The 25,910-nt window shown below is 37.0% G+C and overlaps 1 protein-coding gene across 2 annotated transcripts in view; it reads right to left on the bottom strand.

Moving 5' to 3' along the window:
* Positions 1-339: 339 nt before the first annotated feature.
* The window catches only part of arap2 (ArfGAP with RhoGAP domain, ankyrin repeat and PH domain 2), an 82,794-nt gene continuing 57,223 nt past the window's right edge, over positions 340-25,910 (bottom strand). The window contains exons 18-32 of one of the 2 annotated variants that reach the window (XM_057330757.1): positions 25,355-25,418; positions 25,017-25,180; positions 24,534-24,746; positions 24,298-24,403; positions 23,219-23,366; positions 20,968-21,036; positions 19,020-19,094; positions 16,850-16,967; positions 15,722-15,850; positions 14,341-14,477; positions 13,013-13,095; positions 10,036-10,071; positions 9,724-9,787; positions 6,810-6,923; positions 340-6,541 (exon numbers count right to left, since the gene is read on the bottom strand). In XM_057330757.1, the coding sequence (XP_057186740.1) occupies positions 6,212-6,541; positions 6,810-6,923; positions 9,724-9,787; positions 10,036-10,071; positions 13,013-13,095; positions 14,341-14,477; positions 15,722-15,850; positions 16,850-16,967; positions 19,020-19,094; positions 20,968-21,036; positions 23,219-23,366; positions 24,298-24,403; positions 24,534-24,746; positions 25,017-25,180; positions 25,355-25,418 (1,850 nt within the window). In that variant the 3' untranslated portion in view covers positions 340-6,211. The remainder of the gene's footprint in view (positions 6,542-6,809; positions 6,924-9,723; positions 9,788-10,035; positions 10,072-13,012; positions 13,096-14,340; positions 14,478-15,721; positions 15,851-16,849; positions 16,968-19,019; positions 19,095-20,967; positions 21,037-23,218; positions 23,367-24,297; positions 24,404-24,533; positions 24,747-25,016; positions 25,181-25,354; positions 25,419-25,910) is intronic. The other variant, XM_057330749.1, reaches the window with a different exon arrangement.

The following is a 25,910-nucleotide window of genomic DNA, read 5'->3' as shown; positions in this document are numbered from 1 at the left end:
TCGTTTTTCAGCCCCAGACTTAAAGCTGATGTGACAAATTACGGAGGCAGTCTCACAATAGGTTTCATTCTCAAACACTTCCAGGTATGAGAAATGGTTCCACCATATCTCTTTCACTTGTGGATATCTGTTTGGTTCAGCTTTCTCCAGTTTCATTTATTTTAAGTATTTACTGTCGGAGGATGCGACAGCGTTGGAGGGGTCTGGATTGACATGGGTAGCCATGTGTAAACGCAATCCTTCATTAAGATAAGTCCAGTCCAGTGTCTGTTGAATTTCAACAAAATAAAACCCCAGGAGTGACAAAGTCATTCAACACCAATGTGTAAGACAAACAGCATGACAAGACACATGAAAACTGTGATAAAAATCGAGGTCATGACATTTCTTGAACGTTTGCTAAATAAACATGTACTAATATTACTGTTGTATTGCTTAGAAGTTGTATTTCTGTTATTTTGACCAGGTTCTCCAGTATTATTTTCTACAAATAAATGCAAATAGAATTTTAATTTGAAATTTGGGATAAATATTTTTTGTAGTTTCGTTGACTTAACACACAGTAAATTCAGAAAAACTGCAAATAATTTTGATATGGTCTCTTATTGTTTTCCTCTGCTTTTTATATAAATATGTCATTCTTTTCAAGGAATTGCTTTTTTTCTCTTTATAAAGTATCTGCAATATCTTCAGAGCCTCGGGGCCCCACTGGTTCAAAACCCTGGATGTACAGTAGACAGCAAGTTGACCCTTTATTATGTTGACCCTTTGTGGGTTGGTTTCCTTTGTTCATTTATTATTTAGATGCAAATCTAGTGGACATCTGTCTGTGCCATGTTCAAGTAGGAGATGGAGAAACACAAATCAGGCTGAAGTCTAAGGAGTTTAAAGATATCACCCGACAGGCTCATAGTGAAACTATACCATTAATTATTCACTATCATCTAGTCTTTCAGCATCCAATCAACAGCCACAATGAGAATTTATCCATCCTCCCGCTCCTCAAGATTGCAAACAAATGCAGAAAAATAAGCAGGAACTCCACTCCTGTCCTAGTTTGTCTATGACCTGAATCGCCTGCCTGTGTAAACACTAGTAGATAATGCTAATTAAGACTGAAGAGAAAGTCTTATTAGCGCCAAAACTGCGGCGGAGAAAGTTTCGAAATAGCAGATCTGTGACTACATAACAGGGAAGGTTACTAAAAGTCAGCCAAGACTCAGCAAGATATTTCAGAAATACTTTTTTTTTTTCTCATAAAATAATGATTCCAATTTAATAGTTGACTCCCCAAAGAGTGTGACTGAAGGGCAGTCAAATTCCCAGCTAAGATCAACTTTTGGGAAGAGGGTTTAATTTGAACAAGGTTTAAGGGTTTGGTCACTGTGCCCTGCGATCAATTTTATCTTAAAAATAGCTAATGTTTTTGATTGCCTTTCCATCATGACCGGAAAAAAATCTGCGGTTGCTTAGCCTTTAGAAGAGCTCGACGGTGTGCGAGCGAGACCGAGTGAACGGGTAAACAGATGATAAATGCTCCGACAAATTAGGTTAAAGTATTAGTCTGGCTTGCGATGGGTGTATCACTGGCAGCATAAATTTGACAGAGTGAATGCAGCTAGAGTTTGTTATCTAAATGCAAGCACAGGGCATCAGTGATGCAGTCAGTGACAAATTGATGTCAGAGGCTACCATAATAAAATCATTTACTGTTGCCGTAGTTACCCAGCTCTCAGTCATGCATGCCACAATGACTCTAATGACTGAACGATCAAAGCAAAGTTAAACAGTGAGATGTTGTATATGCATACGGACACGCATTTATTTAGTGTTTACATATAAAATTCTAAAGGTCTGAGACAGCTGAAATGCTTTTATAATTTATTAAAATGTTTCAGCAATCTAAAGAAGGTGATATACTGTAAAGGTCCAGTGTATGAAATTTAGCGGCATCCAGTGGTGAGGTTGAACCAACGGCTCACTCCACCCCCCTCCCCTTTCGCAGCACTACGGTGGCCGACACAGAACTAAGATTCAATTTTTGCTTCTTTGCCGAAGGAAATAACATATTTATGAAACGCGCTCTGCAGAGCAGGTTGTCCGTTTAGGGCTACTGTAGAAACAACACGGTGAATTCAATGCAAGCGGACCCGCGGTGTAGATAGAAATAGCTCATTCTAAGGTAATAAAATCATAACGCTTCATTAGGTAAGGTCTTTATACACCTCTGAAGACATTGTTATGTTTATTATATTGCATTTCTGTCAATAGAGCCTCCAAAAAATTACACATTGGACCTTCAAAAATGTACGTGAATTGCTTATTTGGTATATTGGCGTTTAATGATAACATGCAATTTACTAGTAAAACCCGATGATCCATGTTTTCCCAGCATGATTTGAGAATGTTCCAAAAAGCATATAAGCAAGGAAATCTGGCCTTGATAATACAGTCAATGTCAAAAATTCACTCATTTATTTTAAGGTATACATTTACTTTTCAATCACAGATTTGCAACGCAGTGCCAAACTTTTGGACCCCATTGCACATACAGTATTTAAACATCACTTCTGTTTTATAATACTTCCCTGATTATCCCTCTTCCCTTTGATTGTCTCTTTCTCTCCCATCTTTCCTCACTTACACTCCGTGTTAAAGTAATCCTGGTTTTTTGAACATGTTCACTTGTGTGGGTGCTGATATGATCTCCCATCAGTCCTACATTGTCTTTCAGCTGCTAATTAGCCACTATTGTACGTCTGTGGCCAATCAGAAATCTTGCTGTCTGACGAGAGTTGTTTTATTTACATCAGATAAGAGGCGCATTGAGACAGAGAAGGGAGGGATTGTGGCGATGCACATTGCGATAACGAATCTGCACGCTTGTGCCAAGTGAACAACTGGTGCAGTATCATAGGGTTATTAATTTTGATAAGATAAGCCTTGTAATGATTCCTAACCCCCTAAATCTCATTTCATCCGCGAATAATTTTGAGAGAATACCAGTTTATTATCTGTTAGCGGTACACATACAGTATGTTCACTGACTTTCATTACGCTCAGGCTCTGTTGATTAGATGCACCGTATAACGTAACAATGGGTATTTAACCTCCGACCCCAGCGGAAGGCGCTGGAGAACACAGGCATGAATTTACTGAAGTGTGAATAATACAGGAAATTGCCGCAACAGTATGTAATCGAAGTGCACAAACAAACAGGATGTGATGAATGCAATTTAGCATCATTTTCAGATAAGATTGCGTTATTTTATACACTAAACATGTTGTCTACAGAGTTCTCTTGGTTTTCCCATCATCATGGTAATTTCAGCTCATCGCCTCTCAGCTGGCAAGTGGCAATATGACAGTGTGTCCAATTGGAGTGGCCAATATCCAGTTTAGGATGAAGATCGGTGTCTGTGTTTATGCTGTGGGCACAATGGTCTCCGTTTGGAAGTGAAAGTCCACTTGCAGGACACCAAACACACGTTACAATATTTATGAGGACATACACTTTCACTGTTTTCAGATCAGGCTGTAAATGAAAGCACTTTTAGCCTTTACTGACCCACTTTCTGGAACACAAAAGATATTAAAAAAAAACTTAATAGCACCCATTGACTTCCATTGAGATGAAACATTATTTTGGGGGTATTTTTAACCCCCAACCCATTGTCCTAACAAGCACAGCACACCTTTTAGAACAAACTCTTACAACAACAAAATAAACAATAAACTGTAAATAACATTACAATTTGGCACTCTTCCTACACTAACAACTAACAAATTTATCCCATAAAGCTCTTAAATCCATCATTTTAATAGTCTGACATTAATTGTCTTACAAGAGACACTTGGTGCCTGTGGTGTGCTTAAGTATACTGTCCCACCTTTCCTATTTGTTGCGTAAATTAAAACTTTAACTTGCTTTATTGACTGTTCTAATCTCTCCGGACTGCTCAATGTTTACTGACTAATAGCATGGAGGGAAGGTTATGCATTAGTGATGAAATCTGAAAGCTTGGCGGTTGAGGGTCTTCAACGGCGCTTACTTTCCGGTCTTAAACAACAGTGAATAGGCTTTGTACTGATAAAACAAAAGCCCCAGAGAAATAACAGCCAAGGGTGACACACTGCATCTTTTATGAGCAAATGTTTGTGTCATATTAGCTTAATCTCCTTTTTAAATGGGTTTTGTGGAGGTTATTTCAGAAGCTTTGCCTGCTCTGCTGTGGCACGGCCAGTCCAGGAAAGTTGGGTGTAAAGTTTGTTCAGGAGTATAAAGGTAAACATTAGCTACTGAAAATAAAGGATCCATAACGTGTTCAAAAAATTACTTTAGATTTTATTTTGTTTGTTATAATAATAATAATTATTATTATTATGTACACAATAACTTATAATAATAATGTTATAAGTAGTAGTAGTATAGTATTGTTGTTGTCGTTTTGAACTTTTTTGTTCTATTTTTTATTTATATTATTTTCATGACGCTATTTAGGTTATATTTTACTTGTGTTTTAGCTTTAGTTTTATTCATTTCACATTAATAATGTTAGTGCCTCAACTTAAACTTATTTCAGTTTATTGTGGTTAAGTTTAGTCATTTAGTTTACATTTTTTAATTACTTTTTAGACTTAGATTTGATTTGATTTCAATGAACACAAATGTCTTAATAGTGTTAGTTACTGATAATAACCCCGGAAAAAAACAAAGCCAAAACATTCTAAACTAAAAAACTTTTTTTTAAAAGACAGTGGGTAACAGCAGATGCAATCCCCGCTAATTCATTCGTAAAAACCTGGATTTCACCATTACACGGAGACCTTCCTTTGTGTGTCAAAGTCACGCATAATGTTTTCAATTATTCGAGGCCCTTCACTCCCCACACTCCTGCCATATGGTGACCTTCAAATGAGAGAAAAGCAACAGCACGAGCGGAACTGTAACGCAAAGGTGGAAGCGCGGTAAAGTCAGGCGAGAATAAACACACATGCGTTGCGTAACAGGAGCACAGAAGCGACGTGTTTCAATCAAAACCATAACATGTGGCAGTGCTCAAAGTGTCAACATTTGACAGGTGTCATTTATAAAACTCACTAAATTCATTCAGGCATAAAAACTTAAACCAGAGAGATGACACAGGTGTGTCACTTACACCCCTGGCTGATTACAGAAAGTAAATCACATCAAACACAGACAAAAAAACACGGAAAATACAATATGATGAAGAGTAACAGCAGCAGCATATTTTCATGAAAAGACATAAAACATTGAACATTTTTTACAGAATATTTCTACAAACACTGAGGAGTTTTACACAGAAAGAAAACTGTTAAGTTCATTACAGCACTGATGACATTAAAAAAACATATACAGCAACAGAAACACTGCATTTAACCAGTTTAACAACTGACATTTAGCTTTTAGTCATATGCTACAGTCCTTAGCATGTTAGAAGTTCTCACGACAGGCACAAGTGCACAATTACAATTTTAAAAATAACACGAGATGCAGGCGACTCTTAAGTGATTCATAATCTACATAAAATGTCAAGTATAAATATTTTATATTGAACTGGGCGACAATATCCAGTGTGTACGCTGTCGTACTTGTATGCATTATTTAAGAATGTTGGAGGTTTGGAGTAGTGGGTTATTTTTGTATCCAACTATAAAAGGACACAAGATTCTCTTGATAGTCACAAAAAAACGGCTTGCTAGATTAACACGAACAGAATGATTCATTTCGCTCATCATGAAAAAAAAAACGCCTTCATAAAATGGAAAAGGTGGGATCAATTCTAATCAGCTCAATGTTGCCGGATCAATGTTTTCTGGTAGTGTTTTCTAAAACCTTGTGAAATTACCATGCAAAACCTACAGCAATGTCAAAAGTTCAATACTGAATTGTAAATATGGCTTGATGTGAAAATTTCTCCAAAGATCTTTCAGAGGATCCAGTCGATCTTTACATTTTATGATCAAATTTATCCCGATCAATTCATTTTTTACATTTACCTATACATCTCCTTTGAGTATCCAATGAGTAACATGTCTAGCTTTGGCTTTTTAAAAGTGCATGAGGTATGACTATAACATGACAATAAGTCTAATACAAAGCTATTTTATGGTTTGAATTTAAGTTCCAAAACCCTCATGTCCTCCTGATCCTCTGAGAGCCGTAGACAAGACTCTGTCGTTGTGTCTCTTAGTCATTTCCTTTTGGACAGCGTCCTGTTTTATTGAGGACGGTACTTAGTTCATTAATGATGTTCTGAGGCAACTGCGCTCCTCTGCTGGACGCCACAGCTGTCCTCTGAGATAGTTGTGGAAGAGCGCCGGGGTCCTGTTGAGGCGACGCTCCTTGCTTAGATTTCAGTGCGTCATAAATTACCATTTCCATCCTGGACTCAAACTGAGAGTCCTCACTGCCAGCCAATTTATGTGTCGAGTCTGGTTGGTCGCTCTTATTGGTGGTCATTTGCTTTTGTGTAGTTGGACTTTCTATACTTGTACTAAGAACTGACTTTCCTTTAACCTACGATAGGGTAGAAAGTGCACGAATATTTGAGTTAAAGGTTGTTTTGTTACATCTGCATTATGTTAATGCATATATCCAGGAGCTTGTTTTGTGGACAAGCAGACAGGGATATGGTTTAATTGTCAACTAAGATAGAGATCAATGCTGATAATGGCCAAACCTGCTGTTCTTTTGGAAGTGTTAATTAGAGAAATTCATGTAGCAATGCTTAATGAAAGATCTGTGTTCAACATTCATGTGAGTGTAAATCGTGTTTAAGTCTGACCTCTCTGTTGTGTTTGGTCTGAGCAGTGCTGTACGTGGATGTTCTTCCTCTGCTCAGGTTGTAAGGTAATGATGCGCTCTGCTTCAGGTCTTTAGGCCACAAGTCACCTCCATGCTGCAAACACACACGGTCTTCAATTATAAAGGGAACTACTGTGAAACTGTACCATATTTCATGATTCTTTCATGACTTTTCCAATCAATATTGGATTATGATTTATAAAAATTGTTTACGTTTCACTTACAAAGAGCAACTACAAGCCAATGAAATATTCGCGAGCTGAGCATAACTAGAAACTCTAGAGTTGTGTTTCCTAGAAGAAATACCAGCGCTTGCGAACCAGTAAAAGAATAGTGTTGTAGGTAAGATTAGGTTTAAGCTTTGGCTCTGCGTAAATGAAATGCTCCATCAGAGACGCCTAAAGCATCTTGATTCCTGTTGGCTCTGCACAAGAATCAATGTGTATTTGCTGAAAGAAAGAAAAGACTGATCACGCTTTCATTTGAGGAATATCAATACAGTGCTCCTTTGTGATTGAATGCGACCCTGTCTGTGAAATCCAGACTAAAGCCACATAATCAAATTATGATATTAGTAGCATCGAAGTAGTCGTGGCCATTAAAATAGGTTAATGTGTATATTTATGTCGGCAAAGTGTTTTTTGAGATTCATATGTATATCTTCATATTCATAGCATTCAGATTTTCATTCATTTTATAAAAATACTTACAAAAATCAAAATTCTGTCATCATTTACTCACCCTCAAGTTGTTCCAAATCTGTAAAACGTTCTTTGTTCTGTATAACTTTCTTTGTTCAGATATTTGGAAGAATGCTTGTAACCAAACAGTTCTTGGCCTCCATTGACTACCATAGTAGGAAAAATGACAATGGTAGTCAAAAGTGCCCCAAAACTGTTTGCTTTCCTACATTCTACAAAATATCTTCTTTTGTGTTCAAAAGAACAATGAAATTTATAAAGCACTTTTTCCTACTATAGTAGTCAATAATGGCCAAGAACTGTTTGGTTTGAAGCATTCTTCCAAATATCTTTCTTTCATCAGAACAAAGACATTTATACAGATTTGGAGCAACTTGAGGATGAGTAAATGTAGACAGAATTTAGATTTTTGGGTGAACTGTCCCTTTAAATTAATTTTGCACTAAACATACAAAATAAGTTGCTTTTCTAAATATTGATTTCAATGTTTGGCATGACCCTACTCAGTCAACATAAAGATATCAATGTTATATTTTTACACAATGTTCTTTACATTATGTAGAGTGGATTTATGTCCACAGACATGGTCACATATGTACAATATTACTTCAACGATAAGTTTTTGCTCATTTCAAATGTCACATAACCCTGGAAACCGCAGCTTTAAACCCAAGAAAGCGATGCCTTATTTTTAAGTTTTAGGTCTCAGGCAACCAAAAGACTCCTATAGATTCTCTAACTAACACTAACTTTCTGACCTAAATGATGCCGGAAAAAATGTGCTGGAACATTCTGGACCTATTCCTGAGCGGTGCGCTCACTAAGACAGCTCATTCTTTCCACTGTGACTTTGTGGCCTTTGAGTTGTTCCGCACGTCTCCATCCTCATTTTAGCAGCAGAAGGTCTCATCTGCCTGTCCCTTTACCTACCCAGCACTACTCTCCAGTTTCTATGGAAACCATGCCAAGCAGAATGTCGGGTGAAATGGAAGCGGTAAGAGGTTAGAAGAGTCTCAGTATCAATTAATCTACCTGCGTGGACTTCAGAACCACTTTCAGAGCATGTAATAATGAGACGTGACAATATGTGCACTGAATTATGGAACGTGCCCTCCTCTCCCCATCTTTTACTCTGCTGCTTGCAAAACAAAGAAACCCCTTTCCACCCCGTTCCTCCCAGAAGAGAGGGAAAATTATAAACTAGAGCTCTTTGTTTTTCAGCCTCGTATCAGTTCAAAGGCACAAAAGCATGAATAAACCACCACAATGAAAATAGGGAACCTGTAAGAAGTAGATAAGGATGAGGCATTAGGACGAAAGAGAGGGGCAGGGAAAATCTGAGAGGGTAAGGGGATTGGAGGAGAGATCTAAACAATGGCTAAATCATCTACTTCTTTTCTGCCATCTCTTGCCTTTGGTTTCTGTTATTAATGCTGAATAAGCTGAGTCAGGCCTCGAAAGAGGATGGTGCTGGAACCAGTGTTTGCCTAACCTTATTTCAGCTGAAAGACCTCGCGGATAATGTGATTTATACCTGTGGATGTGCGTGACCTTGAAAACATTTTTAGGGCTAGCTGTTTTAGAACTTTATATGAGAAAACAAATTCAGCATTACAGAAAAAGAGACAATATCATATGGAAGTATCATGGCGTTATATACAATGGTACATAATGGATAGCAGATTTATGCAGAGTACTCCAGAACAAAAAAGAAACATGGTAAAACTGTGGTACTTTTTATTAGCGATGCCTTGCATTGTTGGTTAGTTTTAGTCTGAAAAAGCAGGAAGAAGCAGCATCAAGGGACAAAACAGTAAAACATATCAAAAGCTTCTTTGAAGGGATAGTTCACCCAAAAAAGGAAAATTCTGTCATCATTTACTCTTGTATGACTTACTTTCTTCTACAGAACACAAAAGAAGATATTTTGAAGAATGTTGGTAACCGAACAAAGGCATTCATTTCTATTGTACGGACACGAAACCAATGCACGTCAATGGGTACCGCTGTTGTTCGGTTACCAACAATCTTCAATATATTTTCTTCTCTGTTCTGCAGAAGAAAGTAAGTCATACAGGTTTGACATGACAAGAGCGTGAGTAAATGATGACAGAATTTTCATTTTTGGGTGAACTATCCCTTTAAATGCCCCCCAATGTTAGCTCTGCACATTATAGCTCAAAAAAAGCTCACCTTCACTCTGATAATGGAGATGACCCAGTCTTGCTGAGAATCATTCCCCTTACAGCAGAAATACCTTTTGTGGAAAGAAAAAAATGTAGATACTCATAAACCAAAGCACTCAAGTGTCCTATTTGAAATTCAGTCATGGGCATCAAGTACTAGGCTGAACAAAACCTTAGCAAGTTTCAGCCTGAAATATTAAAAAGAGGGCATATTAATCTCCATTTCTAATTTGCAGCTCTAGCTGGGTGTTTTTCTTAAAAGACATTGCTGAAGTGTGTGATTGACTATGCAATTAGGAAAAGAGTTAATTGCACTTACCACTGCTGCTTTTCAGTATAAACAGTAAATCCCCAACTGTTGAGAATTAGACAGAAAAACACCAAAAAAAGAATTCCATTAGTTGTACAGCACTTCATTCAGGTTCCCCATATCAATTTAAGACTTTTTTTGACAGCGCCACTGTCTGACCCCTGAGGACCGCTAAAGTGCTAAGACACCATTAAATTCATCTCAACTTTCACAGCGAGCTGACAAGCATAATGGAAGGAAGACCTTTTGCTCAGGTAGGAATTTATACGAATACATCCTCTTAAACTCCATAAAAAGTCTCTGAATAATGTAAAAATTAAAGGGACAGGTTCACCCAAAAATGAAAACTCAGACATAATGTATAAACCCTTATGTTCCTCCAACCCTATGATGTTATTTATTTTGTAGAATGGAAAACAGAAGAATTTTCATCACAATCACCTATAGATGGTTTGCTGGAAGTTAACTTCCGGTCTGTGTGTTTGTTGATCTGTCTGGCAAGTGGCTAATAATATAACTATTTATATTTTATTTTATTTAACTAATATTAATTGATATTACTATTGTATTGTATATAATTGTATTAAATAAACAATTTGTTAAATAGGTTGTGTAACTTTGTCTCATTTAAGTTTAGCCAAGTAACATTTCTTCTACTGGTAACCCAAAATAATACTGGCTAGACATACTTTTAACTTGCTAGCTAATGTCATTACTTGTTATTTCTTTTGCTTGCTTTCAGAAATAATCTACAGGGACTCTATTCTTCACGGATGTGTACCAAGCCACAAAAGCGTGCAAAATTAGTGTCGTTGCAGCTTTTTCTATACAGTGAATAGTGACTAAGACTGTACACTCCACCTTTGCATGTTTAACGCAAGTTATACAACATGAGTGTACAGTGGCGTAACTTTGTTTTGAAAAGTGGTGGGGAGAAAGATGCATGACAAATGATTTTGACTCTGCCTCGAAGCAGGTTCGAATCCGCTGAACTCACTCTTCTAAATTTTCACATCACATATCAGATCTGCTTCCATTTGTTTTTAAACTATATCATGTTTTCATCAATAAATTATTTAAAGCATGTTGTGCTTTATTATATGTAAGGATGGCTGCTGCAGTACATAATTAAACATATTAATTTGTGATAAAATAAAAAATACTGAAACCAGTGTTGGGCAAGTTACTCTGAAAAAGTAATTTTTTACTAGTTACTAAATACATATTCAATTGTGTAATTAGATTACTGTACAAATTACTCTCTCCAAAAAGTATTTAATTACTTATTACCAATTACTTTCTATATCCTTTATCAACCTTGATTAGTTAAGTGATTCAAGGATAGACATGAAACGGCTCTTTTAATTCATTCAAATAAATAATATAAAACTACATAAAGTAGCATTATTACCTGACCAAAGTATTACAAATGTGAGAATTATACATTAAAACACGGATTTTAAAGTAAGACTTTGAATTTTAATGTCAATTCCACTATTGCACACACATATATTACACAAAGTATTTAGTTTAACATTACATCAGAAGTAACTGTAATTAAATTACAGAAAAAATTTGAGTAATCGCTTACTTTCCTTTTTCAAGGTAAAAGTTATTAAATTACAGTAGCCAATTACTTCGTAACTAGTTACACCCAACACTGACTGAAACGAATGTGTGTTTTCCCCATGTTAAAAAATATCAAAATGTAATTAATCTTGCAATAGACGATAGCAACAGCATATCGAGAACAATAAGGACGAATATAGCACCAAAGTGCCATTGAGCGCAAAATGTTTGGTAGTACATGTATGACTTGAATAGCCATTTTCAAATATTTTCATTATTTTATTAAAAATAAATGCTTTTACAATCTGATATATGTGATAGGGAAAGAGCAGTCCCGAACCCACGATGACATGAAGTAAGTAACACACGCTTTACGCTCTACGCCACTGGAGCAGCCAGATTGCATGTGCCTTTCTTACATTTTTGGCTATTACAAATAGCCTCTGCTTACAAGGCGGGCTATTTGTACTGTAAATAGACACTCCGTATTTTTTATTTCTAAGTGGTGGGAACAAAATTGACTTTGGCAAAAAGTGGTGGGGACATGTCCCACCTGCCCCACCCACAAAGTACGCCTATGTGAGTTTATGTAAATAAGGACCAAATGATCATTTTCGGGTGTACTTGCCATTCAATTTAATTGTATATATGTAGACCAAAATCTCTCAAATTACCTACTGCATTTATTGATAATGCCTAAAAAAATTAGTTTTCCTCATGCATGTGGACAAATAATGATTGTTAAAGATTGTAAACAAGGTAAAAATATTTGGCATATTGAAGCCTTTCTTGCGATGCCTAAATGATCTTTTCCCACCAAATATTTATTGGAAGGAAAAGGACCTAAGAATGCTATATGTACAATTATAACAACGATGAATAAATCATCATTTGCAAAAAAAATGCTTACCATAATTTACTAAAATGCAACATTACTGAAATGAAACAAATCCACGGTTACCAATTTTCCCATTTACACTGTATTTGCAAAATTACATTTAATGAATTTTGTAATTGTGAGATATAAATCTGCTCTTAGATTGACTGTGATAGTCTTGTTTCTGAGGGAAGGGCATCTGGCACTCAGCCAAGCAAGCTCTGCATATTTTGCACAGGAGAAAGAAATTGAACTAGAAGCTCATTTTAACATGGAGCAAGAGATAATGCCGGAATAATTATGAATCGATCTTAATTACACGTTTAGGATTATTAATGTCTTTCAACGTGGCTACACTAATTTTGAATAATACGTTTCATAGCCCTGCTTGTGGGTTCTATGTGCTCACAATTTTAAAAAAAGAGAAATTGTTGCAATAAGCACCAGTTTGTGGATGAACTTGAGGGAGTTTCTTTTAAAACGAGAGATTTTTACTTTTTAGAGTGGTGGCAAAGCAAAAAAATACACAAGACCATTTACCTGCTTGTTGGTTTCAACTTCCTTCGTAGCCCTAAGTAACATTTCACAGATTTCAGATGAGCCTCTCTTTCAGGTTTGGTACTCTGAGAAAACAATTGCATGTGTTTTATAATCAACACACAATGGTGTGACTTTAATTTATGAAGTTTGCACCAGTACAGTACACACACGTGCATATCAATCCTATTTTACTGTAGGCAATAATGCTATTCAACTATTAAAGACATTTCCAAACCGTCAGCAGGTACTAAAACCCGGTTCACGTAAGCAGAGAAGCTGAAAAGAAAGTATCACTGATTTCTTTATTTCCCCTGCTCATTCGATCGAATCAAAGGGGAAAAAAACAGCAATTTCCTGTTTACAGCTGTTAGGAGCCCAAGGGCATTGTGTAAACTAGCATGTGCCGACAATGCTGCGTTGTTGCCTGGAAGGGATGCGCTTCGTACGTAACGCGCTGCAAAACACGAGCAGCACAGGAACACATCAACCATCTAATCGAGGATCGTAACTTACAAAAAAACAAGACGCAGAAAACAAAGGCATCCGAATATCAATTAAATTTCTGCTTCACAGCCAATTCCCACCTTCTACACTTGATAATTAGTTGAATATTCGTCAGCAGCCAGAAATTACACTCATTTAAAAAATTACACAGCCTTCATTCAGTGTCTTTGTCTCTCCTCCTCTCTCACACACACACCCCCACATGTATCCTCACACTTCGCTCAAATATCAATTATTAACACATCCTGCACTCTTTAGGAGACTGTGTCTTAGCTCATGAAGTTTGTGCCCTAGAGGAAGCGCAGGCCAGCGTACACATGAGCGAATAAAGCGAGTATGAAGAGAGATTACAGAGAAAGAAATGAACGGACTAGAGTTGTTTAAATCGCCACGCTCATTTCAGGGGGTATGAGAAGCCCCCGCGTTACTTTAATTTAAAATGAAAATAGCCATTATGGATTTGTGCGTTTCCTTTTTTCTCTCCATACTTATTATGGCGATAGGCCCCGAGCAGGTAATTTTACATCCGCTGTGTTTTTTAATTACTATTTCATCTGTAAACGCATGCAAAGAAAACAAACATGAAACTTTACGCTGGAAAATCGAAATTGGAAAACTGCCGGCGACCGCTGCAGGGCCGCTGGCGAACAATGACATTGAGCGGAGGCTCATCCTGATGGAACAGCGAGGATGAAGATATATTTCAGTATAACCAGGGGCAGATATACTTTCACACTCTGCAAATGATTTCGCTGTGTAAAAATTACAATTAGAGACAATTAAGATAGAAAGAGAGAGAGAGAGAGAGAGAGAGAGAGACATACTTTTATGTCTTTGTATAACAGCAGTTTTTTGTCCTGAAGTACCAGGTATCGGTCCTGAAATTTATTCCCTGACAGCAATTTGGAGGAGCCGTCTTTGAACTTGAGTTGCTCGCCTTTAATGAAATCTTTCAGCTTATCTGTCACAAACGTAGAGAAAAGAACACGACACAAGTAAAATATATTGAGTCATACCATTAACTATTTATGAGAGAAAAACATGCCCGCTATACATACAGCAGCATCACATATAACCCCTCTGCTCCAAACTGTAGCAGGGTATCATACATTTTTAAAACCTCTGAAGTTGCATTAAAAAAGTCACTGAAAACTGAACTTGAACACATTCTTAACACATTTATGCATGCCGGCACATGAATAAACCTTTGGATCACGCCATTGCTTAATATATATTAATATGTTTAGTGAAGCATGTAGAGAAGCTATTACTCGGGTACAAAAATAAAATATTTGGCTGCAGTTACTGATGGCTTCAATAATCGAAAAAGAGGTTAAGTGTGCTCTCTTTAAAAACGTTGCTTTTCTTTTCTGCACATCAAGATTGAAAAATGGACGTTGGCAGAGCTAGAAATTAAAAGAAAGAAATGCAATATAATATACATAACTATGTCTTCAGAGGTGTATAAAGACCTTACATAATGAAGCGTTATGTTTTTATTACATTAGAATGAGCTATTTCTATCTACATACACCGCGGGTCCACTTGCATGGAATTCGCCATGTTGTTTCTACAGTAGCCCTAAACGGACAAACTGCTCTACGGAGCGAGTTTCCTAAATACGTTATCTCCTTTGGCAAAGAAGCAAAAACACGACGACAGCTTAGCCCTGTGTCAGCCACCGTAGTGCTTCGAAAGCGGGAGGGTTGGATTGAGCCGTTGGTTGCAATTTGCAACCTCACTGCTAGATGCCGCTAAATTTCGTACTAGACCTTTAACAAGAAAGACTTTTAGACTCCAAAATTCATCCCCTTTAAAGCATCACCACTTATGTAACAAATTTACTGCCTTCATCTGCTCGGAGCATAATGCATTTATAGGTCTCCATTTGTTTGTGAGGATTTTAGACACAGCATTGGCTATATCTTTGTCAAATAAACTATTGAAGGGCTGCATATAGCCTGCACTTTTTTGAAAAGTTGGTTTATTCACACATGCAAATTAAGATCTTCGGACGTTGAGTCACACTGGAATTTTTAGCACCTCACAACACAAAGCAGATGTGTCAAAAACAGATTTTAAAACTGAGAACCTGTCTTTAAACAAACACTGCAAATATAACAGAACAAGGTTCCTTTAATCTGTGTAGCTATCTTAGATTTGGAGCAATCCGTTGGGTTGCAGTAGGCTGTCCACAGCCAGTACCTGAATTGGAATCTGTCATTTTGCATCCAGAATATTTCTTAATGAGCAGGAAGGCCGAGCTGGGATCCTCCAGAGAGCTCCACTCCAACACCTGCTCCAGAATCTTCTCTTTGTAGTGTAAAGGTCGCTCTGAGTATAGACATGACAGAAAAACACTGTATGCAAGAATAAGCCAACCCAAATCAAGATTTGTTTTGAACTCCACTAAAACAGAAAGGTATGGAACATCTACAGTAGTATATGAATTAGAATACTTCAAGCAATGCAGTAAAGCTATAGAAAACATGAGGATTGTCTTTTAAATCATTTTGTTTATTATTTATTAACATCGATGTATAAGATGCATTTTGGTGGAGCCTCTGATTTGTAAGATTTCGGGTCTTTTTGCTTTTATCGCCCACTTAAGTAATGCAGTTAGTAAAACAAAAACATTAAAAATGAAAACATATTCACACCAATTATTTGACCGATTATTTGTGTGTGTGTGTGTGTGTTTGTGTACTTGCATAGATTCAAAAGGCTTCTGTACCATAAATGTTTGTATAACAATGGAAATGTCCTGAAATATATACATATATTTCAACACAGATTCACTTAAAAACAACATGTTGTCTAAAAAAAGCTCATCACCCCCAAACAAACAAAAAATGTTGTGCTTTAGGTTTGTCCTCCACACAAGCGTAATTATGTGTAGTGCAAATTTGTAATTATCGCCAGCCAATCTGACTATGATTAGACAACACGCTCAAGTGCAAAATAGATCTATTATCAAGTTGTAATTTGTACAACTTGAAGAAAACACAAAAACACAAAACTCGCTATTGGCAAAAATCACTCTTACACCACCTGTCTCCCCCTCCCGCTGATCCCATCACAATCTGTTAATAGTTTCTCATATCCACCATGAAATAATAATAGTTCTAATCATGTGCATTCATTCACTTATCTATTGAAGCATTTTAATGTGTTTGTAAGCCTTAGAGGAACATCATTAAGTGCTCCAATAATTTGCCATGCACTTAAAAGCACACACACTAGAGACGTTTCATGTAAAATTAAGTTAGTACATTAAGTTTTACTTTTAATTATTTTTGATAGATTGCGAATTAACGGTAGCATGATCCCTACCCAGCTCTCCATTCTCGATGACCTCAAAGGTGGTCCAGAGGTCTTGAGCTCTGAGCATCAAGCCCTTCATCTCCAAAGTGCTGACAGCAAGCTCATCGGACCGCATGCTAGGAGAAACCTGGTGCAGAGAATTCAAGTCCCCATGAAATAAAAATGAAGTGTTGGTGGCTTTCAGTATGAATCTGTTAGCCTTTAAAATGTCTATAAACTAGTTTGCATCGAAACGTTGATAAAATTCACATTTAGAAAACACAAGCATTCAAAACGTACAAAACGTCTCACATCCTCCAATATGGATCAATGATTTTTATGACACTATCTTCAACTTTAAACTTTAAAATTTTATAAGAATTACAATTTTTATCGGTTTTCATGTGTCTTGTCATGCTGTTTGTCTTTCACATTGCTGTTGGATGACTTTATGCAAACCAATGAGGTTTGATGATTTTGTTGAAATTCAACAGACACTGGACTGGAATGACCACAATACATCAAGAAATGCTGATTAACTGAACATTTGGAATGGTCTCTTAATTTTTTATATATGATCGATTGCAAATAATATGTGACCCTGGATCACAAAACCAGTCTTAAGTAGCACGGGAACATTTTTAGTAAAAGACAAAAATGCATTGTGTGGGTCAAAATTATCGATTTTTCTTTTATGCCAAAAATCATTAGGATATTAAGTAAAGATCCATGTTCCATGAAAATATTTTGTAAATTTCCCACCTTAAATATATAAAAACTTTATTTTTGTGAGTGGATGGTCTGCCACAGTGCCCCTGATTAACAACTTCAAAGGCAATTTTCTCAATATTTTGATTTTTTTGCGTTCTCAGATTCCTGAGTTTTAAACGGTTGTATCTCAGCCAGATATTGTCCTATTCTAACAATATATTCATATATCTAATAATATATTCATAACTCATATATCTATAGAAAGTTTATTTATTCAGCTTTCAGATTATGTAAAAATCTCAATTTCGAAAAATTGACCCATAAGACTGGTTTTGTTGTCTAGGGTCACATATGATTTAATTGGCCTATGCATTTCATATAGTGATGCACGATATTGGATTTTTGCCGATATCCAATATGCCGATAATTTCCACCTCAATTAAGTCGATGCCGATATATTTCGTCTATCCACCGGGTGTTTTAACGCAGCTAAAAGCGCCATAGCCCGGTCACTTCAGTGACTGTGCCTTTTCACATTTTAAAATTATGATAAACAAAATTATTTTAAAACATTTGGAAAATGAATTTGGTGAATATTAATTAAAGAAGCAAGAGCATAGGTGTCTTAGAAATGGAGACTACAAAACCACAGTGTGCAGAGACGAAAGTCACAGGGCGGCGCATTGCATATTCTGTACGCTTGAGCTCAAGTTCAAAGTCTACTCCCGATGGACGATGGGCAGGATTCAACTTTATTTTTACTCTGTATTTTAGTTAAAAACGTTAATCAATAAATAGGCAGTGCGCGGCTGACGGGCGCAGAGTTGGATTTCTTTGCGCACTCAGTTAATGTAAGAATGTGCTGCTTTTACAAGCATGATTTAATTACTATGTTGCATATAGATATTTTTTTCTTACTGTACACCTGTGAAACAGGTGTTCTTACTGACTTACTGTAAAATATTTCCACACCGCCGACATGCTCGCTGTAGCACTCACAAACACGCAAATTGACGCATGCGCATATTAATCAACACAGCTTCCTATCGGCGAGGCATATCGGCGTTATTTTCTTTATCGGGCCGATAATTAATTTATAAGCCATTACTGTATCTGCCGATAATATCGTGCATCCCTAATTTCATACAATATAAAACGCTGACACATATATACACTATATGAAAAGCAATTCCTCCCCTAATAAAGCCATATTATTCTGAAAGAAAAATGAGAAAGAAACATGAAAAAAGACATCAGAAAACTGTCAAGAGAAAAGCCACCTGATTCTCGTATGACAACACACATCCTCAAGTGTATTAACTGAGGTTTACCTTGACTACTGCTAAAACACAATTACTCTCACAATTAAATCAAACATTGCTTTGATTAACTGCAGTTTGATTTAGTCTGGGGCAGAAATCCCCTCTAGGTTCACACGCAGCCAGACACAGGTGCACGCACACACTGCAGAGAGATGAAGGAAACAAACCTTGATTAAACAACACTTTTCTGGCTCCTTTTTTTCCAAGTAGACCTCAAATATCAGGTCACCGGCGGGGGAAAACTGCAGACACAGATACACAGAGAGATACACAAGCAACTGGTAAATATACATAGACATTATTAAAGTCAAGGTCAAAGAAAGAAAGAAAGGAAGGAAGGAAGGAAGGAAGGAAGGAAGGAAGGAAGGAAGGAAGTTCTTTACTAAGTAACTAAGCACCCAACTGTACAGCAGCCTTTGTAGATTTAACACAAAAGCAATCAGCAGCCCATTCAGATCAGGCCGGTGAATGTGTGCGTATGACTAAATGACACACAGCTGGAGTTCCACACAACATTTAGCAGAATTACACTACAAGAGCTGGCAAACCTCTTTGCGAATGTAAACCACAGCTTAAAGCTCGCCTCCTATATAATTAAAACTGCTATAGCAAAATTTATTTCAGTGAAAAAGACACATACACCATTTTCTGATGTGTAAAGCACTTAATCTACAAAAAAGCGAGTTTGCTTTGTTCTGTACAGAGACATGGGGTACATTTTAACAAGGATAAACCAATGTATGAAGCTCAAAATGTAAGACTTAATGTAAGACGAAAAAGCATGGAAACTCCATCGATACTCCACCCAAAAATGAAAATTCTGTCATGAATTACTCAAGCTGTTCCAAACCTGTATACATTTATTTGTTCTGTTAAACACAAAGAAAGATGGAAGAATGTTAGCGAATTACATTTCTGGGACATCATTGACTACCATAGTAAGAATATTTCATGTTGTGTTCAACAGAACAAAAAAATTATACAATAACTTTTCCTACTATGGTAGTCAATGATGTGAAGTGAAGTGAAAGTGACCTATTAGTCAGATATGGTGACCCATACCCGGCAACCTTCTGGTCACGAGTCCGACTCGGTATAGTCGGTCCGAATCGAACCGGCAACCTTCTGGTCACGAGTCCGACTCTCCAACCATTAGGCCACGACTGCCCCCAATTTATACAAGATTGGAATTTTCATTTTTGGGTGGAGAATCCCTTTAACCTCAGGACATTTCTTGAGATGATGTTGTGCACAGAACTGTAGACCATGGCCCGGTTTCACAAGATTTAGCTTAATCCAGGACTATACCTTAATTAAATTAGGATATTTAAATTGCTTTTAATAAAATGCCTTAGAGAAAAACATCACTGGTGTGCATTTTGAGACAAAACAATGGCAATGACATGTTTTAATATATGCTTGGGCAAGTTATTTTCAGTTAAAACATCTTAAATTTTCATTTTAGTCTGGGATTAGTTTTAAGCCTTGTCTGTGAAACCGAGTTTAACTTTAAATAAATTAAAATATAAGATTTGTTTAACGTGCACACTTCCCATACTTTCATTTGTTATTTCCTAGTGTAATAGACTTTATAATTATTCAAAACCATTATTTTGTGTAAAATAGATATAATTAAGTGGGTGTGTCTAGACTTTTGACTGGTACTGCATGTGTCAGCGTGCAATTAATCCCAGAGCAAAGTTTTGAAGCATTTCTCACCGGTCACTTCCGGAAACCTTTCTCCAATTTAAACACACACGTTTAAAGTTTTAAAACTTGGACACGGGCTTTCCACACAAAGGAAGATTAATTTGTTTTTCAGCTTATCTGAACAAATTGTTCCTTGTGGTGCCAGTGAGGTATAAAGCGTCTGACACTAAGGTTGGGCGGCAGAAAGATTGCCGTTTGCTCTAATTTCCTCAAAACAATAGCCAGACAGGTCAAAGTGATTTGGTGACACATGAAAATGCAGGACTTGTGAAATCTTACAGCGTTATATGCAAGCACAAGCAGGTTATGGAGTAAACACGCACATTTATATAAGAGACAACATCGCTGTGTTTGGCAAACGCACACACACCTATTTAACGGAAAGGTTAAAAGGGGGCGACTTACCGTGGTGTCCTTCCATCTGGTGATAAAGCTGTTTTCTTTCTCCATTTGCCTAACCTGCTCTTCATTGACCTGTTTTAATGGAGCCGCACAGATAAACAGAGATTAAAGGCCCGTGTGAACGGTAAACATACCTGCTCATATCCCCATCAGCAAAGTGAGGGCATCTAAACTCTTCAACAAGCAACCTATTAAAGGACCCGTTCGAGTTGACATGTCAGAAAAACACTGGGTGGGTGATGTTGGCGAATGTGGGGGGCAGGGGAAAAAAAAGCAAAAAAAAAAGCAAAAAGCATGCAACTCTCAAAGAAACTAGGAGACATGATGTTATCATCTACATGCTCTTTATCGATGAGGACGTCACGTTTTTGGTGAGAACAACAAAAAGGAACCGTGTGCAAACATCGCCCTATTGGAAAAATCACTTTATTTCATTTTTTATGCAAGGCTTGAGAAAATTGAGATATTTGCTTAGCAGTGTGACAAAACAACTGAGCAATCCGTTTGAATGTCTGTAAAAAAAACAAATGAATGTGAATAGCAAACTTTTAATTTACACCTGCACGCTGGCATATTACTTCGGAGGACGAATTCCATCTCGAGCTCTGGCTATTTGTCACGCAAAACCTCATGTTTCACACACACTCCCTCTCTTGTTCTTTCCAAGGGTACAAATGTGTGTATGTGTGAAGCTTGGGGACCTATGAATGCACGAGAGAGCCGATGGGGAATAACACAGCCCAGCACTGTAAATCCCATTACAGAAACTCACGTCCAAGTGCAACACGAATACTGTCCCTCTCTTCACACACTTTCAGCAGAGCTGCACATTTTGTGGCGTTGGATAGATATTCTGTTCACAGTTCTTAGTTCTATAGTTCATTGTACATTGTCTAATGCAGTGGTTCTTAAACTGGGGGCCCCAAGATGGATCCAGGGGGGCCACAGATTTTGTGGCATTTTATGAAATATAGAAACTTATCATTAATTTATGCAATCAACCATCAGAAAAATAAGACCACCAACCAAAGGAACTGATGTTCCGCCATTGTGTGACTGAATATGTTTTTGAATTACAACAAAAACGGTTGAGAACCACTGGTCACTGGTCATAGTTAAAAAAGGCCCTCTCTTAAAATGAACTGCTTTACATTCTAAAGGCCTCCAGTTTAGATCAGTCATGCATTTTAATAAGCCATATTTAAAAGTAGTGGAAATATAAAATCAATATCACATTGTACAACTCATTACAAAGAATTCTGAAGAAGAATAGATTATATAATCAGATCAGCTATATTGGTAAGTAAGGTTATATTTGTTTACATTGGTTAATGTATTCGCTAACATGAACTAACAATGAACAATATATTTACGGCATTTAATAATCTTTGTTAATGTTAGGAACAGTTCACCCAATGAAAATTCTGTCTTAATTTACTCAAGTTGTTCCAAATCTGTGTAAATGTCTTTGTTCTGATGAACACAAAGACAGATATTTGGAAGAATGCTTCAAACCAAACTGTTCTTGACCACCATTGACTACCATAGTAGGAAAACTTGCTTTATAAAGTTCTTTGTTCTGTTGAACACAAAAGAAGATATTTTGAAGAATGTAGGAAAGCAAACAGTTCTGGGGCACATTGTAATTTTTCCTACTATGGTAGTCAATGGTTGTCAGTTCATGTTTGTAGTTAATTAACGTCAACAAATACAACCTTATTGTAAAGTGTTACAGGTAAATCAATATCTGTCACCTCTGTGCTACGAAACACAACATAAAATAAAACCACATACACTTCTTTGACATAAACAAACAACACTGACCATGTAAACACTGCTTTGTTGCTTAACCCATGCATTACGGTCTTGAGGGAGTGTGCCGTTTAAAAACATAAATAAATGCTATGCTGTCTCTAGTCGCTAATATTACTTCAGTTAAAACAATATTAGCCGTCAGCACCCATGTTTCTTGTCCACAGCCGTGAGAAACCAAACGGGTTGCTATGATTACCGCTATGCCAAACATCACTGGTTCTGAAGTGACTCTCTTCTCACACAGGCACAGAATGATCATTTAGGGAATTAACTCCAGTATTCATACGCAGCGGTCAATCCCAAATCCTGGCGGCGTGTGCGTGATCATTGTGTTTGCCTCTGATATGCAGAATATGATTTAAACGGAGAATTTGGGCCCTCTGGACTGAAGTAACCGAGGCAGTTAAGAATCTTATGAGAGGACACACATTTAACTCACAGAGAAGAGCTGGATGTAATTGTTGATGAGGTCCTCCACCACGCGAGTCTCCTGAGGTGTGCGTCCTTCTGTTTGAAACAGACACGGCGAGAAAACGCACGCCAGCTTTAGCGTGCTCATCTGGTTCATGTGTGAGCATCTCTGGACCCTGTACAAATACATACACAAATCTTCAATGGCCAAATGTCTAGGACCGCAATGTTGCTTTCCATTTAAACTTGGAAATCAGATATTTTTTGAGACACTTTCTTGATCACTAATGCAAAAGCGAATCTTCAATTTTGACCATGTTATCTTTGTGCATAAAATCACATTTCTCTGTCTTCACTGAAGCACATAAGACGCCCTTTTGAACATGCTCAAATCATGCTGGGTTAACATGGATCATCCGGTTTTGCAAAAACATTTAGAGTCCATGCCAGATCGAGCATGTGCTGTCATTTAATCAAAAGCGTGACATAACAAATACTAAGAAACTGTGAAATGGGGAAGTTTTAAATGAAACTTTTCACTCAAATTGTTCTGCTAATAATGTAATGAATAAATAATGCTGGATTACTAGAAAAAATGCTAAATTAGACACAATAGTTGCAAGTAAACACAACTACTCCTCCGAATTCACTGAATTACACCTAAAGCCTCTATATGTACTGTATATAACGTGCTAAAACTGCTACTGTTGAATCCTCATGAACACTTTTTTCAGAAAGCAAAGGACGCAAGGGTGTTAAAAAGTGTGTACATTTAAATTATAAACAAGCACAAACAACAACAAAGAACAAAAATCCAAACAAACAGACGCAAATACTACACAGACCTGGAGACAACACAACCATTATTGTACATCATGGGGGAAACGTTAGGCTAGACTCCAAATCTGCCAAAAGGGCCAATTAAGCCTTCTTCAAACAATTAGAGTCATTACAGAAATATTTCAAACAGTCTGACATACCCAGTCAGGGTTTGAGGTGCCCATGTTTACTGTGAGCTTTTAAACCAGGCTTCACATAACACACATTGCAAAATGGTTACATGCTGGTTTAGGAGAATGTTACTGTGTTAAGAATGTGACAAACTACCTGTACAAATGTTGCAGTAGGGCACCAAGTGTTGACCTGTTGACCTTGGGTAAACTTTGAACGTAGAACTTATATTTTTGTACTCTGGCCATCTCATCCTCTTCATCTTAATTCAAAAATGTAAGTGTTAAACACAATATAAAAAAGTTGTTTTACACAAATTAAAACACAGACCAGACATCACTCATTCAAATTGGAATTGAACTTAATATCAAAATGTGGTTGGCAGCACAAACCCTGAGCAGATATCCAAAAAGGGTAGAGCTCCTTAGCCAACAGCGCATCTTCACTGTGAGACAGGAAGCTCTTGAGTGTGTCTGTTACATCTTCTAGCTGGTGGTCCTGCACCCGTAGCTTAACAACCCGGGCATCCTTTGTAAACACCTCCAGGAGCTGGGCCACACGCCCCGGGTCACCATTCTTCTGGTAGATTCCCTCACAGCACAAACCTGCAAGGAGAGGTCAAGGGTAAAACTACAACACACATCTTAATTCCCTAAGACTTTTAAAAGTGAAACAAACATTTTATTAAATAAACACTCAATATTCTGCATGAGGATTAAGTCTTCTTTTAAGTTTGAAAGGTTATGCTTTGAAAACATGCTGTCTTTAAAATTCATTTTATTCAAATTCACACACACAAAATAATCTTCAAGCTTTTATGTCAAATTAAAGATAAATGATTAAAGCTAATAAACCATGAAATATAAACGGATTACCGTATTGGGTGACGAAAGCTATGCAGCTATCCACAATGATAGGAACATCGTTTTTATTCATTTGCTGGTTACTGAGAGCTGTACCGTCCGTCCTAGCTGCTAACTGGATGGCAGAGTGCCACAGTGCAAAGTCCTGCTTGGTTATGCCATGAATGTAAACAGTTCTGAGTAAAAATGATTTAATTAATATAATAATTAATAATAATTGTATTATTTTATTTCATTTACAGCTTTACTAAAGATTAGCACAGCTGTATATATGATATATTTTTTCATGATTTCAGCAGTAAAGCCTGTTATGCTGCATTATATTAAATATATATTAAAGTGTACCGTACCTTCCACTCTCAACCATGAGTAAGACCTGGATTTTCTCGTCACCTTCAATATGAGTGGAAGCAGCTGTAAAATAAATAGGAAAACCCTTGACTGAAGTACCCGTATGACTATTATCTCAACATAAAGATGAAAGGACTCTTAGACACACTAAAACAAAATATATTAAGAATGAGGGGGAAAAAAGAAAGAGATGAACTGAAACAAATGATGAGAGCTGCAGTGTTTTGTAAACTTTCCAGCTGGAGTAAGTGGAGCAGAAAGCAGAATGTTGCTGGTCATTAGTTTCTACAGCAACACAAAAGAATGTTGCCTCACCATCACACACATACACACTGAAAACCACAACTGTACTGTATACACAACGTTGACAGTCAAAGACTCATATACTGCTATAAAATCTATTTATTTTTTCTGCTTGCTCTCCTTTCCAGATGTTCCAAATTCATGATCAATTGTGCTTGGTCAATAAATCATATTCTGTTTCATCCATGTTGTATGTAATTATACATGGCATGTGTTGATAAACGTAATCACGTGTCAATAAATTCTGAAATT

Source organism: Triplophysa rosa, linkage group LG1, assembly GCF_024868665.1.
Source record: "Triplophysa rosa linkage group LG1, Trosa_1v2, whole genome shotgun sequence".
Classification (NCBI taxonomy): domain Eukaryota; kingdom Metazoa; phylum Chordata; class Actinopteri; order Cypriniformes; family Nemacheilidae; genus Triplophysa; species Triplophysa rosa.
The sequence above is the reverse complement of the archived record's forward strand: the minus strand, read 5'-3'. Positions and strand labels throughout refer to the sequence as shown.